Source organism: Heloderma suspectum, chromosome 4 (assembly GCF_057233095.1).
Source record: "Heloderma suspectum isolate Gila_16-S chromosome 4, 16-S_ref, whole genome shotgun sequence".
Classification (NCBI taxonomy): domain Eukaryota; kingdom Metazoa; phylum Chordata; class Lepidosauria; order Squamata; family Helodermatidae; genus Heloderma; species Heloderma suspectum.
Genome location: NC_139461.1, coordinates 43,334,502 through 43,351,919, shown reverse-complemented (window position 1 = coordinate 43,351,919; position 17,418 = coordinate 43,334,502). Strand labels below are relative to the sequence as shown.

The 17,418-nt window shown below is 43.0% G+C and overlaps 2 protein-coding genes across 14 annotated transcripts in view; both read left to right on the top strand.

Moving 5' to 3' along the window:
• LOC146346768 (neural-cadherin-like) overlaps positions 1–3,174 on the top strand; it is an 86,991-nt gene extending 83,817 nt beyond the window's left edge. Inside the window, exons 32-33 of the mRNA XM_084849110.1 lie at positions 178–332; positions 2,201–3,174. Coding sequence (XP_084705236.1) covers positions 178–332; positions 2,201–2,599 — 554 coding nt within the window. The 3' untranslated portion in view covers positions 2,600–3,174. The remainder of the gene's footprint in view (positions 1–177; positions 333–2,200) is intronic.
• Positions 3,175–7,245: 4,071 nt separating this feature from the next.
• The window catches only part of INTS8 (integrator complex subunit 8), a 30,583-nt gene continuing 20,410 nt past the window's right edge, over positions 7,246–17,418 (top strand). For 4 of the 13 annotated variants that reach the window (XM_084849098.1, XM_084849101.1, XM_084849094.1 and 1 more), the window contains exons 1-9: positions 7,246–7,328; positions 8,583–8,991; positions 9,560–9,737; positions 10,160–10,300; positions 10,950–11,021; positions 12,545–12,596; positions 13,755–13,937; positions 14,902–15,009; positions 16,628–16,777. In XM_084849098.1, coding sequence (XP_084705224.1) covers positions 8,748–8,991; positions 9,560–9,737; positions 10,160–10,300; positions 10,950–11,021; positions 12,545–12,596; positions 13,755–13,937; positions 14,902–15,009; positions 16,628–16,777 — 1,128 coding nt within the window. In that variant the 5' untranslated portion in view covers positions 7,246–7,328; positions 8,583–8,747. The remainder of the gene's footprint in view (positions 7,329–8,582; positions 8,992–9,559; positions 9,738–10,159; positions 10,301–10,949; positions 11,022–12,544; positions 12,597–13,754; positions 13,938–14,901; positions 15,010–16,627; positions 16,778–17,418) is intronic. The other 9 variants (XM_084849102.1, XM_084849105.1, XM_084849100.1 and 6 more) reach the window with 5 other exon arrangements.

Sequence of the window (17,418 nt, the reverse complement as noted above, 5' to 3'; positions counted from 1 at the left end):
GTACCTTTGTTTATTGGACCCTTAAATTAAAACATTGCATTTACTCCATAGAAATATAAACATTAAATGCTAATTTATTTTCCTCAGGTTACTTTCATATTATAGAAATTATACTACTGTGCTTTGCAGGTAAAGACTGATTATAACAAATACATCTTGCTTACTTCCCTCCTTCAGGTTTATTAGTCTCCTATACTGTGTGGAGTCAGTGGGGAAGATCAACGTTTCGGAAAGGAGGAATTTACCACATTCCTGAGGAACATGAAAGCTGGGAAGATGTTAGAGAAAACATCTTCAATTATAATGAGGAAGGAGGAGGGGAGCATGACTTGGTATGGTTTTGCCTGATCTGGTATGGCATCACAACAGCATTTTAAACTCATAATGGCCCAAATTAGAATATGTTTGAGAGATGTAAAAAAAAAGAAAAATAGACATGATTGTGAACCTTTTGTCAGGGGAGAAGTTAAATAATTTGCAATAGTCAGCACAATCTGCCGCATGTTTACTTGGAAGTAAGTCCCACTGTGTTCAGTGGAGTTTACTTTCCAGTGAACATGTTTAAGATTGTTTTTATTGATGTGGTTCTTTTTATTGATGTGACAGAGGCTCTCCAAACTCGGCACTCTCCAGATGTGTTGGGCTACAACTTGCATCAGCCACCACCAATTGCCATGCTGGTTGGGGATGGTGGGAGTTGTAGTCCAACACATAGAGGGCAGCAGGCTGGGGAAGGCTAATGTAGTGCATGCCACATTTTTTAAGCCCCCAAGCTGTACCAGTGCAGCCCTGTGCTGCAGTCTGTCAAGTGCTTGATAAGACCCCTCTTGTGCGGTTCCAAGTAAACAGCAGAATATGAAGCACTGGGACACCGTGGATGACTGTCAGAGTATGGGCTGTGGGTTTGAAACAGGTCTAAGAAAGTCAGACTAGGAGCGGGGCTGATAAAGAAGGAAGGGAGAGTCACAGCTGCTTCCAAAGTTGAGACAGGAAAGAACCGTTCCCTCCAAGATAAGGCTCCATCCCTAGCTCAGACTCACATACCCTCACTGCTCTGGAATCTGTTTAGATGTGGAGCGGTATATAAAGATTGTAAATAAATAAATAAGCATTAATGTAAAACTTCTGGCCTCTTATCATCCTGGACCACAAACAGCCACCACTCAGACTTCTTCGTCTGAGGTAAACGTTGTCAGTTCCTATAAATCAGGGTGGGGAACCTCTTTCAACCCAAGTGCCAAATTCAATTTCAGAGAGGCTCTTGGGGGCCACATTCCAGTGGTGGGTGGGGCCAAACATACCATATTTCAGCTTCAATCTCTTACTGCCAGTAACTAAACTTTAAGAGAGGCATTTCAACTTTTAAGAATGGGGGGGAAATGCACAAAAGACGGGAAACCACCAAATGATTGATGGTTGGGGGGGGGGCAGGGGAGAGGGGCATGGAAAGTGGGTGAGGCCAGTAGGGAGGAGCATGACCATCTGGGAAACCCCAGAATTCCAGATTGGGACCCCAGGAGAGCTGGATTTGGCCCTTGGGCCTGAGGTTCCCCATCCTAGCTATAGATTTCCCTCATGCCACATGTTCCACCCTTTTTTTTTTTAAGTTATCATTGTCCCTTCCCCATGAGTACTTCAGGGCTGGCTCTGGGGGATGGTGAAGTGGGTATTCGACAAGGCCCCAAGGCCAGCAAGGGCCGAGCACCCCACCATTCTTCTTTTGCACGGAGCACTCCCCCACCCCTGAAGGTCAATGGCAGAATGAGAGGAGCACTCCCCCACCAAACAATTGGTAGCTGGGGGGAGGGGGTGAGGTGAGGGAAGGGGGCAGGCCCTCCTGGGGAGCCCTGCAGGGCCAGATTTGGCCCCCAGGCCTGAGGTTCTGCACCCCTGAGGTAAAGCATTGCCATCTATTTGATTGGGTTTTTGAGAATCAGCATGGTCCAGCAGACAGAGAGTTGAACTTGGATTGGGAAGACTCAGATGGCCTGACTCTGGTTTTGGGTCAGGAAGTGGCCTGTTGGGCAAGATCTCTTTGCCTTGGTCCCCATCTGTAAAACAGGACAAGTGGTGACTGACCGACTATTGGGATGGTAAACACAATAAAGACTATAAACTATTCTACAAATAAAAGATGCTGAAAAATAATTAGAGGTGGTATTTTTTCTTTAATGTTTCCTTTCCTCCTCCCCTCTCTCAGAATGCTTTTAATACAGATGCATTAAAGAAATCTCCACAGACTATACCCCAGTTTACCTCAGGAACTGGTGCTCCACTCCTCAACTCACATTCTGGACCACAAAGAACCGCACTTGGGAATCCTGTATGCCTGAGAAAATCTATTTCTTTGGTTACCAGTGTCCCAGACTTCCATTATGTGTTCCAAATAATACAGGATGCGGACAATGATTTGCAGAGTCTTCCAGCAGACACGATGCATTTCTATTGCCTGGAGGGCCAGCGCTCTTTGAGTGGAAGTTTGAGTTCCTTAGAGACCTCCAGCATAGAGGAAGATCTAAATTATGATTACCTCAAAGAATGGGGACCAAAATTTGTAAAGCTAAAAGAGCTCTATGAATTTCCTACTGAACAGTTATAAAACATGGAGTCAAGAACCCAACAGATTGCTGAGATGAATCCTACTCCTAGAAGAACACACTTGAGAGACCTTTTTAGTATCTTATTTAAGGTGCAATCCTATGCATGTTTAGAAAGAAAAAAGTTCTACATCTCTTGACATCCATCAAGTCAGCCATGCTGGCTGGGGCATGCTGGGATTGTAGGACTTTTTTTTTGTCTAAAGTATAGGATTGCACCCTTAACGAATCGAATCATCCTATTTATTAATGCTGGTTATTTGGGAACAGTACAGTAGTGCGGTCGATCTCCTCACCTTCTCTTAAATGATCCTAATACAAGGTTTTTGTACAACCTGGATCAATAAAGTTAGAAGAATATTGGTTACAAAGTTTCCCTGAGTGCTTTGAAACAAGGGTTTTTGTAGCATTAAAATAGCATTAAGTACCTCTAACATGCGACTGTTAATATTCTCTAGATTTACATTTGTGCTACCTCCTGTTATACTAAATGTTTTGTGTTGATACATTTGTATACTTGTTTAGTTCTATCTTTCTCTTTTGTACTTGAGCTTCAATAAAAAGGTTTCCTACTTACCATATGGTAAAACATTGTGGACAGCTCAGGGCCAAATTTCACTGCAAGGAGTGTAAGACAATGGCTAGCCTTTGGCTCATTTCCCTAAAGTAGGGAAGGAAAATAGTTTGGAACCTAGGTGGCAGTAAGAACCACAAAGGAAATATGTAATTTGTATAAAGTTTGTGTGAAGGTGGTAGGCACTGCTATACAGCGGGGCAGGGGTGTGGGGAGCACTTTCTTTTTTGGTTGAGGCCTTCCTTCCTTTGGGGGTAATCTGTTGGGAATCTGAAGCCAGCAGTGGGTGAGACTAGAGTGAGCCCCTTTTTCTCTCTGAGAGCCAGTGTGGTGTAGTGGCAAGAGTGTTGGACTAGGAGCTGGGAGATCTGGGTTCTAGTCCCCACTCGGCCATGGAAGCTCACTGGGTGACTTTGGGCCAGTCACAGATTCTCAGCCCAACCCACCTCACAGGGTTGTTGTTGTAAGGATAAAATGGAGAGGATGATGATAATGTAAGCCGCCTTGGGTTCCTTGCAAGAGAAAAAAAGGCGGGGTATAAATGCAATCAATCAATCAATCAATCAATCAATTTTCTCTTCTCCATCCAGTGGGCTGCCAGGGCACAGACAAATGGTTCTCGCTAGGGGTCTGCACTGATCCACTTGCAAAGGGTTTTTGAAATTGGGCGAAAGGCCACAAGAGAGCCAGTGTGGTGTAGTGGCTAGAGTGCTGGACTGGGAGTCAGGAGATCCAGGTTCTAGTCTCCACTCGGCCATAGAAGCTCACTGAGTGACTTTGGGCCAGTCACATACTCTCAGCCCAACCTACCTCACAGGGTTGTTATTGTGAGGATAACATGGAGGAAAAAAGGCGGGATATAAATGTAATAATAAATAAATAAGTTACCCATCCCTGCTATACAGTTTGCACCTCAGTGGTGATAATCTTTGCTTATAAAAGTATGCACTGATACATTCATTCTTATTTTAACATGTCTTCCTCTAGAAAGTGATTCCTAAAATTGTTAAGCCCTAGCTTTGCCATGTCAAGAAAACGGAATGGATGATATCAAAAGATTTTAAAGCATCTTAAATGTGTCTGTGTGACTTTGGTTGCTGAGCCCTTTCACCATTATTAACTACATGTTTTCAAACCTGTCTCGTCAAGCACGAAATGCAGAGATTTAATATAAGATGTATTCTCGGGATTCTTAAAAGTCCGCCACTGGCACCAACATTCTTTAGGAACACATGTTGTCCCCCAGTGTAGGCGCACATGAAAAGTGTGCATTTAAGTACTCCAAAGCACCACTTCACACAAGAGCATAAGAGCGCAAACATTCTTGGTGCCTTGCCATTATGTGGAAGCGGACATTCTTTCTCACTCACAAAAAGAAATAAGCCTCTCATTACTGATATTTTTATTCTCCCTTCTTCCAAGCTCAAGGCAGAGGAGGTGGCTCCCTAACCCCCTGCTTTACCCTCACAACAAGCCTGTGAGGTAGGTTAGGATGAGAGATAGTAACTGGCTCGAGGTCATTTAGTGAGCTTCATGGCTGAATGGAGGTTTGAACTCAGGTTTCCTAGGGCTTTGTCCAACACTTTGACCACACAGGCTAAAATTCAGAGCAAAGGTCAGTCAGCCTTTCACCACAAGAAGGCAGCTGCAATGGCTTTAATTCCCTCTCTGGAGGGAACTGCTTCAGCTTAAACTTACAAAGAGTTGAAGTGGACTCAAGGGAGCACTGGGTTCATTTGTGGCAAGCAGTGGGAAGTGGGGTCGTTAATGTTTTTTGCTCTGCTTCTGTAGCCAAACTAGTCCTTTTTCCATCCTGCATATCAGCAAACTCCCTGTTTGAAAGGTAGACTGTCATTAGTTGGAGCTGATCTACCTTGCTTGCTAGTTTGGGCCTTCCATTAACTAATTTCTAGCCCTCATTTGCTCAGATCAATCTCTCCAGGGGCACAAAACTGTTGACAAGACGAACAAGACTGTTAAAAGAGACAATTCAGGGCTAGCTTGAGATACTTTGCCAGTTGGTAGGAAAACCAACATTCTCCCCCTTGCACCTTGACCATTCACAAATACTGTGGAATAATTTGCCACATATAATATTTCTATTTGCTGTGCTTCATTTTATCCCCTGTAAAATGCTATCTGCAATTTTACCACACACACAAAAAGCAGCTCTGCCTATTACACTTCATTGCCATGGATGACTCCCAGTAAATTGATTTTAGCACCTGGAAGATAAACTGATCCTAGAGAAACCAAAAAGGAGTCTTGCAGCACTTTTAAAATAGCAGTATACAGTTTTTATTATTTATTGCATTTCTCTGCTACCCAATAGCAGAAACTCTGGGCAGTTCACAAAAAGTACACATCACAAGATAATAAAAACCTAATATAAATTCTCTAACATACAAAATTTCAAACAATTTAACCGGATCACTTTTGTGGTCTAGAGCTTCAAAAGATTCATAAACTGTTACTATCAGTTAACAGATAGATATAATGAATAAATGGGGACCTGCAACAAAATAGTGCAGTATCTCTCCGCCCCCTCAAAGGTGATAAAATGCAAGATGTCTGGTCTGTGCTTTTCTATAAAAAGCTCAAATGTACGCTAGATAGGTCCAGTGCTCATTCACGACTGCAGCAACTGGCAATAAAAACTTTCCTAATTCTCACTTTTATATGCCAGATTAACATCTATGGTAGGAGAGATTGCCCTGGTCTTAGCCAATGGGGCCATGTTTGCTGATTAATTCTAGTCCAGCCATTTCACCTGGCAATCTCCTCCCAAGAGTGAGTGCAGCACTTGCCTAAACCATGTGGCACCTTAAAGACTTAACACATTTATTATGGGATTGGGATAAGCTTTCAGGGACCAGAGAACTCACTTCATCAGATGTCAATTCACCAGCCTGAATTTAGTGCAGACTTCCCCAATCTGATGCTCTCCAGATGTGTTGGGCTGCCTACAGCTCCTATCATCCCCACCAGCAGTCCCTGGGTTGCAGGAGGCTGCTCTATGGCCGGGTTTGTCAGCTTGTGGCCCTCCAAATGTTTTGTTCTACATCTGCCACCTCCTCACCATTGGCAATGCTGGCTAGGGCTGATGGGAGTTGTAGGCCAAAACATCTGGTGGGCCACAAGTTGCCCACCCCTGCCCAAGGGTCTTCACAGCACCCGTTATCCATTGGCCACATTGCCCAGGGATCATGGGAGTTGTAGTCCAATACATCTGGAAGGCACCATGTTGGGGAAGGCTGACTTCTTATGTAGGCCAGGAATATTTGGTCTGGATTTCACCGTCTAAGGCCAATGGTGTAGTGGAGCCAGGGCTTGCAGCGACACAACACCATCACTTTCAGATTAGCAGGGGTACCGCTGTTATCTCCCCCCCCCCGGAATTCCCTGTTCATTCTGAACTGAGGTGCAATCCCCGCAGTAGCTGGGGGAATTTAATTTTACCCGCAACAATATATTGCTTCCTGTAGCGACGCGAAGTATTTTGGGGTGGCTTGATCTTGAATGGGCAACTTAGACGCATCACCTTTGCAAAAGACCTGCTCCTAGCAAATGAAAATTGCTAGACCTGGTTTGTGGATATGGATCAACAGAGCTGCCTGCATTTTGGGACTCTCTCTGGGGGCTGCCGTGATGAGCATTTGCTTTTCAAAATTTACCGCCACACAGACCCAGAGATAATGTCCTTACCCGAGGATTAATAACCTATTAACATTTGTTACCCACGACCTCACTGCACCAAGGCAAGCTCTACCCGTTGGATTTCTGTTTCTCACGCACTTATGGGAAGCACGAGAGCCCTACCAGGACAACAGAGGCCCGCGATGGGTGGCGACCTACCCCGCCATTCAGCCCCCGGTCCCATCCACGCCCTCGGGGCGATCTTGTGCGAAAGGCACCGCCGGGTCTTGCAGCTGAGCGTAGAACGGCGAGAAAGAGGCCCAGCCGGCGGCGAATCACGTCAGAGCCCGGCCTGCCGCCGCCTCTTGAGTGGCCAGAACCTAGGAACGGAGGCGGAGCAAAAGCCCGTCCTGCTCTTTTCCTCCCCTTCCGGAGGCCGCATAAGAGCGAGGGCGCCGAGCGGCCGCCATTTTGGTGGGTGGGCGTGAGGGGCGCTGCCTGCGAGGGTGAGGTAAAAAAAGGTGAGAGGGGTGGAGTGGCCGTCGCGGTCGTGTGTGCGAGTGCGCGCGCGCGTGCATATGCGCACACACACACGCACACGGCTAGTATCCAATGTTAGTCCCATGTAGAGTAGACTCATCGCAATGAATGAGACTTGAGTTAGCCAAGGCTTGCTTGTTCCATTCATTTCAGTAGGTCTGCGCTACATAGGGCTAACAGTGGATACCACCCTATGTGTGTATGTGTATGTGTATGTATGTCTTAGAGAGAGAAACTGCCATGGTTGCAGCCGGGAGTAATTGAGGGCACTGTTCTATGCCTGGGGTTGCTCTGAGGGGATGGGATCTTCTCACCGTTAGTGTAAACGGTGGTGGAGGTTCAGGGAGGGATGTGTGGAGTTGGGGTGGATAAAGGTAGATGGGAAGGTCGACAGGTAGATCGTTTGGTGATTTGCAGTAGATCTGCAAGGGTTTCTGACTCCCAGCAACAGCAAAAAGGTGCTCTCCTCTAAATTAGGCTGCTGAAATGAAGAAAGCTGGGGTGGGGGAGAAGCAGGAGTAGATTTTTGTATGAAGGGATCCATTATTTTGAAAACCAAGTCTTTGTCTGAGCTATACACTCAGACGCCCTGTTTCCTAATTGTACTAGGCGAATGGTTGCTCAGGGCCACTATTTTGCACCTGACTCCAACTGGTGGACCTTGAGTTTCTAGTTTAAAAAACTGTCACAACAAAGTGCATCCAAGAAGCCTGAAGCCTGCCCAGTTCTGGTATGAAAGAGACACTGGCGAGATTCTGGTTAAGGAATATTGTGTTGCAGTGTTAAGTCTTTCAAGTGCCACAAGGCCGTTGACAAACAGCAGAGTGGTAGCAGCTGTGTATGGCTGTTAGTAGCAAAAAGGAAATAAAGAAGAAAGAGTATTGTGCTGTACAGGTTTCTTGTGTGGGATTTGTGGACTAGAGCTCAATTCCTCAGGTGCATGAATTATTATCCTTGGATGTGTGACAGATGCACACAGGTTTGGTGGAAATGTGGGGCTAAAAGGTCATGAATGGTGCCATTTCTGTGCAAAGCGCATAGCTTACAACCTTTTTTTGTATTCTTACATACATGTGTACCTAACAACTGATGATAAGATTTCATGAATTTGAAAGCATATGCCACAATCAAATTTAGTCTTTAAGGTGCCACAAGACTGTGTGAGTGTGTGTCCACGCATGTGTGTGTCAGAAGGGGAGTTATTGGTTCTGATGTAAAGTTCCATTTATTTTTAGGGTTCTTGTTGTACTGGTTTGCCGCAATGTTATCCAAACCATATTTTCTAAATATGAGATGCTTCTCTCTTCCCCACCCACCTGCCTGCCCAACTTTGCTGTGATAATGTTGTGGAGCTCAGTGGAAATGAGTTGTTCTGCAGTAAGAGGCACATTTCATGTTCCATGGAGCAGTCGTGTTCTGGCATAAAGCATGTTGCTTTTAAATCAGAGGCATCTGGTGCTGCTACTGGCCCAAGGGATTACTCACAGAAACTGAAAGAAACTTCAGAGAGGACGATGAGTGTAGAAGCTGCTGACCGGGAAGCTGCCACCTCTAGCCGACCATGCACACCCCCTCAGACCTCCTGGTTTGAGTTCCTGCTAGAAGAGTCTCTGCTGGAGAAACATCTGAAAAAGGTTTCTCCTGGTTAGTAATGTCATGATCTAGTCTTTATCTCTATAATGAGCGTGTTTTCTGTTGGGGTTGTTGGGATTCTTCTTAATTGTACAGGCTTTCTTTTGTTGTACCATGGTGAACTAAAGTTGCTATTGTGTGCTGCTCTCAGTTATCTGAGGCTGCAATTCTGTGCACAGTTAAGCTTCTTAAATCCCATTGAAATCAGTTGAGTTTTAGTCTAAGGCCATTTCACAAATTACATGTGTGTTGTGTGTGTGTTTATGTACATGGAATATGTGAAGTATAGGTTTATACTTGTATGTATCATACCTATAGCTATGACTGCCTACAGCTCCCTGGTGAGTGTTCACTTAGTGACAGACCATGGTTTGCTTCTTTGTAAAGTGTGAAATGATGATAAATGTACAGAGGTGCAATTTTAATCAATATTAAGTCATTTTCTAAGATTTCTCTCAAGCAAAAATCATAGCTGTGCGTGATCCTGGAAATGGTGCTACCTGCTTTGTATTTGTTGCCTTCTTTCTATGTGGCATTTTCATCCAGAATGCAAGTTTTAAAACCTGTGTCCTCTGCCCAGTAGATCCATCACCAGTTCAGCTGATTGTCCAGTTTTTGGAGCAGGCTTCCAAACCTTTAGTGAATGAGCAGAATCAGGTTCAACCTCCACCCGATAACAAGAGAAACCGTATTTTAAAATTACTTGCTCTGAAAGTTGCTGCACATTTAAAGTGGGATTTGGATGTACTGGAGAAAAGGTATTGGTGGATTTCTTGGTTAATGTTGTTAACATATAATAATGCCATAGACTGTATTAATTGCTACATTATTTGTGTAGGTTTTCTGGTTTTTATTGTCCCATGGTTGTCTCAAGTCTTCACTTCAGAGGAGCACAAGCTAATGCAAATCTGTTTTTTAAAGGATGTACAATCCTATATTAGTAATTCCTAATCATAATGCAGCGGCCTTGATGAAGGTAAACAGGTCTGAGACTGGTCAGTGCCTGGATGGGAGAGCCCCTGGGAAACCTGATATATGCCACGTTGAAGAAAGGATATCACTGTAATGGTATTCCTGATAGGCTCCTGTTAGAGGATCGTGTTTATTTTTTGTGGGAGTTCTGTAACAAAACCATGTTCTGATCTGTGTGATGTCACCAGTCCTTGGTCTTCTATTTTAGCTTATCGGTCCCTGTATTGAACATGCTACTGAATGAACTTCTGTGCATTAGTAAGGTTCCTCCAGGAACTAAACACGTAGACGTGGACCTCGCCAGTTTACCTCCAACCACTGCAATGGCTATACTGCTCTACAACAGATGGTGAGACCGTGACTGTTTTGGGTGTTGCTGTAGCTCAAATAAGGAGTGGAAAATTAAGATTAAGTCCTAGTTTGATTATAATACTTAAACTAAATTGGCCTGTTCAGATAGATGCTTTGATCCTAGTTTGAAAAATGGTATGTGTACATTGGTGAGCATTTTCCTTTAACATTTAAACCAGTAGTTGTCATAAATAAAACACTGTAGATGTAGATCCCTAACTTTACCATTATTTTGTGGTTTTACATAAAAGTTAAAGGAAACTTACAGGGATATATTATTGATTCTGGAGAGATGTTGACTGCTATCCACTGCACACTTTAGGTTCCATTGAAATCAGTTAGATGTAGGGTCTTAGATTTATTGTTACCATTTTGGAGGTTGGAGGTTCTGTGGCTTTAACTTCCCAGTATGTGTATGCACTCATGGGAAAGTTGGCAACATTATGTGCAGTGTAGTGCATGACATCTATATAACCAGAGAGGCTGTTAGGACTTTTAGATAACCAGTGGCTATGTCATTCTTTGGGTGCTGCTTTACTTGCTGTCACATGAACTTTTGTTTTAAGCCACAGTGGATAAAGTGGCTTAGGATCAGGCTGTTTAAATGATTAAGTATTGTGTGATAATCTTTGACTTTCTTTTAATAGGGCTATTAGGACCATAGTCAAAAGTAGCTTTCCTCTCAAGCAAGTGAAACCTGGTCCACCTCAGTTAAATGTGTAAGTTCATGCATCTGTTTCAGACCCTTACTGGTGCTCACTTACCAAATCAATTTAATCCTAATTCAGGAGTCAGTTTTCAGTGAGCCATAGTGATGGTATTCAAATGTTGTAACCAACATAAATACTAACATTTACAACATGATCAACGGAAAGTTTACTATATATTTACAAAAGTATGTTTGTGTATTAAAGGGGCTCTTTAAAAAAAGATAAGATTTTTGCACTAAAGGGGATGGTTTGTACACAATGGCAAATCATGTGTTAATTAACCCAAGATTTGCCGTGGTGTATGCCACTGCCATTTTGCATAGATTGGAGGTTGCTCTGTGACGTCCAAACCGTGATGTCCAAACCATGGGTTAACTGTAGGTTGTTTAACCCTCAGTTAACCAACAGACAGGGTTTGCATGGGGGTTGTGAGCCTCGTTAGTGTCAGTGTGGCTTACTGTGAAGTGCAGATGATTCAGCATGGGTAGTTTTGTGCAGACAAGCCACCTGAGATCCCATGGCTTCTAGTACAGTTGTTGAGGGTGGCTAGTTCTCAGGGTGACTTGTTGTGATGCCCGAACCCAGCAGCATAGCTTGTCTCAAGTCGCTACATAGCCGCCTGGCAAGAGCAGCAAAAAAGCCTATGCTGCTCTTCTCAGTCTTGTGAGTGCTGCCTCCAGCCTCCCTCCTGTTCCTGGTGATGTCCGCCCCTCCACTGATATGGAAATGGCACTTTGGGAGGACTGCTATCTACAGCGGGAAACTTTCCGAGCCTCCCTCCCTGCTCTGACCACTACCCATTTTCAGAGCTCTCTGTTCACAACCTTTTAAATTATTTTTTTGATGCTTCAACAGTACGCAAATGGGATTGTACCTCCCCACCCCGGTCCTTCGCAAGTGTGCAAGAATGCAGATTCAGATGTCCACTATGCGTAGTTCTGCCATGTCAATTTCCTTGTATGTTACAGCTATCAAGGGAAGTGCCGAAGTGGAATAGGTAACATATGAAATTGACAGGTGAGACTGCACGTAGGCTAATCGATGCACACTTGCAAAGGACCGGGGGGAAAATAATAGCAAGAGAATGTACGAACCCATTTGTGCAAATCAGAAGCACAGAAAAAGAAAAGAAAATATGAGCAAAGTAATTGCTCCAAAAAGGAGCGCCAAAGGGGGGACTGGGGGATGGACAAACAAGAACTCCCATTTGGCAACGTCATCCTCTCGCTATTATGCCTTGAGCTGACCCTCGTCAGTTTCCTCTCCCCTTTCGACACTTCCCCAAATTCTGATGAACTCCCATTTTTCAACTTTATACCTAAAATACCTAGAAATTTTAAAATGAATCAATTATCCATTCCTAAAATGGGATCTTTAGAAAAAATAAAGGCATTTGAAATGCTGCAAATAACTTTTGCTTTCTTCTATTTAAAAGATGTAAGGTATGCAAGAGATTCTAGAAGTCTAAATATAAGCACAACTATTATTATTTTGAATGATACATTCAGGATTGCTTTTGTCTTTTTGTTTAGAATGAATCAGATTCAACAAGAAAAGGAAGTAACAGAAAATATTTTGAAAGTGGTAAATCCCTTTCTCTTTACTAGACGTGGATGTGAGTGAATATACATATTAAATCAGGAACGTGGAACCTTGGTCCATGTGCCAAATTCTGATCAGTCCTGTTTAAATATGGTCCCATGTAACTTTCCTGTGAAACTTTGCACTGTCCTATTTTGGAGCTATTCCCACCTCCATGGGATATGTTGGATTCAAGGAGTTCCTTCAAGGAGGTTTTATCAAGTAGGACCATTATAGTGCAAAGAACTAGGCCACAAAAACATAGGCAGAAAGAGATAAATAGTTACTGGATTTATTTCTCATGATGTCGCAAAACTGTACTGTTACTTCAATCGCTGCCTCTTTGGTCAGCCTTAGGAGGAAAAGTTTTCTATTTTAGATACTCTCTTCTGGAGGCAAGTGAAAACAGCATGAGAAAGGAACAAATAGTTTTGCTTCCATTCAGGGCATGTATCCATGGAATTACTTTGTAGAATTTTGAGCCAAGTTCGCATTGATAGGAATGATCCAGGGTGCAGGGATGTGTGTGTATGAGGGGTATGTGTCTTTGGGTGTGATCAAGATGGGGAAAGTTCATGTGCACTTTTCTGTGTGGCTCACTCTCCAATTTGAAATTGACAGCATAGCTCCATAGTAAAAAGAAAACCGTTCCCGCCACTGGGTGTGCATTACCTATATTCTACTGCCATTTAAATCATTTACTACCATTTGTCCCCTGCTTCACAAACACAAGTTCTCCCTCCCATTCTCTTGCTCATAGCTCCAGATTGAACTAACTTCCCCCCCAGCAAACACAGATTTCCCATGTTTAATGGTTCAAGAAGACATTTATCAGAACTACTTCATAACAATCATTATTTCCAAGATGAGAACAGAAGAAGGAATAATTATCTTTTCCTTCTCATCTAACTTCAGCATCCTGACTTATTTTTTCAATGTGCAAACATACTTGCACTTTAAGCAAGGTGAAGGGTTATTGTTTGAGGATAAATGACTTTTGTAACACTGCATAAGGGTGAGGGTGGTTGGCATTTGTTAGTGTGGAAGTTGATTGTATGCTGCTTGTACTCGAATGGAGGAAAGGAGAGCTTTCTCTTAAATATTCCAAAAATAGGTGTTCAGTGAATAACTGAATATATACATTTCTTTGGGTTGTTACAGCTAAAAGAGCAGGCTGCAGATTCCATTCTGGTGCTAGAAGGAGCACTCCAATTAAATAAAGATCTTTACATTCACACAATAAGGACTCTAGATTTGCTTGCAGTGGAACCTGGTATGGTTAATGGAGAAACGGAGAGTTCCACAGCTGGATTCAATATCAGTGCTGATGAAATGCAGTGCCAGGTATACCAGATGCTTTGACTGAAAATATAGCTGCTATAATGATGTGATGGTTTTGTGGTATGATTCATGGTGTCTCAACTCGCCCTTGAAATTCCATATTCAAAGCTATCATGGTTGACCTGTGGCTTCTGAGCTTCAAGTGTAGGCAGTCTCACAAATTGTTCCATTTCCAGTTACTGCTAAAGTTCAATTTATTTCCAAACTGGTAGAAATAAAGTGGGGGCCACCACCTTCTCTGTGGTGGCCCCACTTTGTGGAACTCCCTCCCTAGGGAACTCCGTCATGCCCCCTCTTTAATGAGCTTCCGTCATGCATTAAAAACGTGGTTGTTCAGGCAGGCATTTGGGGTGGGCTAGGGTATTTAAAAAAAAAAAATTTATGGTAAAATTTTATTGTTTTAAATTGTTTTATGGTGGGTTGTACATCGCCCAGAGTGGCTGGGTGACCAGTCAGATGGGCGATTAATAAATTTAATAAATAAATAAATAAATAATAGAAATAGAGGGTGGTAGTCAGTGTGGTGTAGTGGTTAGAGTGTTGCCCCGGGACTCAGGAGATCTGGATTCTAGTCCCCACTCAGCCATGAAGTTCACTGAATGACTTTAGGCCAGTGACTAACTCTCAGCCTAACTTGCCTCACAAGGTTGTTGTGAGGAGAAAATGGAGAGGAGGAGGACCATGTGAGCCTCTTTGGGATCCTTGCAAGAGAAAAAAAGGCGAGATATAAATGTTATAAAAGAAATACATAAATAAAACATTTCCTTGAACAACAGTGTAGCCCCAGGGTTTTAATGTCTATAAGCATAGTTAATCTTCCTTCAGCCTTTTCTCATGTCTTAAATTATTTTATTGTATTTATTACAGTTCTATACTGCCCCATAGCCAAAGCTCTCTGGGAAGTTTACAGAAGTTAAAATTGTAGCAGAAACAGAAATGTTCTACCGTAATTTTAACTTTGTTTCAGGTCTGTTATGATTTAGGGGCCATCTACTTTCAGCAAGGTTCCATGGACTCTGATCTGTATGGAAAAGCCAGAGATAAATTTTTTAGAACCAAAGAACTGATTTCCAAGGTGGGTTGTTCTATGATAACTCATTCTGGTTTGTACAAGTGTAATCAAATACTTCACATTCATGAGGTGCAATCCTGCGCATGCTTACTCAGAATTAAGTCCTAGTGGGGCTGCTCGCATGGCATGACAGTCCACTGTGGGTTCTTTAACCAACAGTGAGGCTGTGGTATGTGCAGCCGCCATCTTGAATGTGCATCCTCCGCTTGGGGGTTGTCATGCCATGCTAACCCAGTGAGTGGATTAAACAATCCTCTTATAACCCATGGTCTGTTTTAGTGTTATGCAAGGTTGTTTAGCCCTCGCATAACCCACACTCGCTGGGGTTACGTGGCAAGACATCCCCTGAGCGGGGCTTGCATATGCAATTTGAAGCCCATGGGCATCGGTTCAGTATCCCACAACAAGCCACAGCATGTCATCTGACCCCAGTCACTGTCCACTGACGCTTACTCCCTAAGTCGTAGGGCCTGTGAAGTGTGTGTGTTAGATCTGAGTCTAAATTGTGTATAAATATCTATTAAAATATTGAAATTACTTAAAATAAATCCAGTGTGTTCTATTTTTCAACATTTCTAATTGAAAGGGCGTACATGTTAACATTGCAACTACAAAGTGAGAGCTCAGTTCAGGCATATGTAGTGAACACATTGTGAAAGGCCCAAATAATACAAATATTTTATTACCAGCATTTTATTTATTTAATTCACTTTATAACCTGCCTATATACAAAATATTCTAGGTGGCATTCAGAGTTAAAAACAATTTATTTAGCAGTTTCACAAATAGTGGGATAACATGACTATGAACCCATTACCCAGGTAAATCCAGTGAGCTGTCTGTTTTTACTTGATCCTTTGTCAAGTTCAAGAATGTTGAGTCCATAGTAACATGTAATGACCCTATGTGAAATCATAATGGTCCCTTCAGATGTTTTGGACTACAGTTCCCAGCATTCCTGACGATTGGCCATGCTGGCTGGGGCTGATGAGAGTTGTAGTCCAAAACATCTGGCGGGCACCAGGTTGGGGGAAGGCTGTTATAATGTGTATATTTACTGTTTTAGGAAGTGAGTCCCATTTGAAGTAAAGTAACTAAGGGCTCAATCCTGTCGCTGCTAGACATTGGGCAGCTGGCCATAGGTTTTTTTTGTTCCCTGGGAACCAGCCTTGGAGCCAGTGCTCAGAGGTCGGTTCCTAGGAGACCGCCTCCCCACCCCCTACCCTGCCGCCTTGTAGGTTCGTCTCCGTCTCGATGCTCATAAGAGCAGTGTGGAGTGGGGGGAAAGGGGGTGTTCCTGGGGTCAGGGAGGGGTAGGAATGGTGGAAATGCCAGTACGATGCTTCCTATGTGTTATCCAGCCTCCCTCCCTCCCCACCCACCCCGCTCCAAATTGCTCCAGGTAGACAAATTGGCCATCTAGCTGCAAATGCAGGATGGCCGGAGCATGGAGAGAAAGATCCCCTCTCCGCTCTGCCTGCCCTGCATTGGATAGTCGGTCGCCTCAGAGTTCAGAGGCAGCTGACTATCCCCATAGGATTGTGCCCTCTGTATCTGTTGAAGGTATTTGTCTATTTAAAGTCACTGACACATTGAACAAATCTGATATATTATCTTATAGATTGGCTCATCGCTTCATTGCATCATAGATGACAAGAGGTTAGCTGGTTACTGTCAAGCATGTGGAGTTCTTGCACCTTCTGATAATACCACACAACCATCAACTCCTTACAGTCAAATCCATAGCTGCCTAAGATCTGGCAATTATCAGGTAAACTACTTGCGAGGCATGCAGTACCCATGCAATGACATTAGTTAATCCTTAGATCACCTCTGGTATTTACTTGTCCTTCAAATATATTGCAACTTGAAGTAGTAACTTCAGTACATTTCTATTTGCAGTAGTCTGCAGTGTATAGGATTTGTATTTAGTTTAGTATTAAATCTTGATCTTCATATCATAAAAAGCTATATTGAATTTGAAATGTAAAATTAGTTGGTATATGGAATATGTTTTGTGTAGTTTTCCAGTAAATAAAATGCTTCTGTAGTCAGAATTCTGAGGGATCTTTTAGGCATTTTATCTCCATCTTAAATTTTCTGAGCAATAAAACAAATATAACATCTTTCTGGTAAGATCTTCTGCCATTTACCTGAGTTCTTTAAAGAAGACAGATTAGGCTTGTTCATATGTAACTCTAAACTGTAGTTTAGCATTACAGGTTTACTTATTGCTTTCTTTGGCCAGTAAACATGTTAGTTTCTCCTTATTGTTTGTTAAATTTGTATTCAATCTTTTTGTAAGGAGTTCAGAGTGGTGATTTAACTTCACAACAACCCTGTGAGGTTGGTTAGGCAGAAAGATCATGACTTGAACAAGGACACCTAATAAGCTGCATGGCTGAGCAGGGA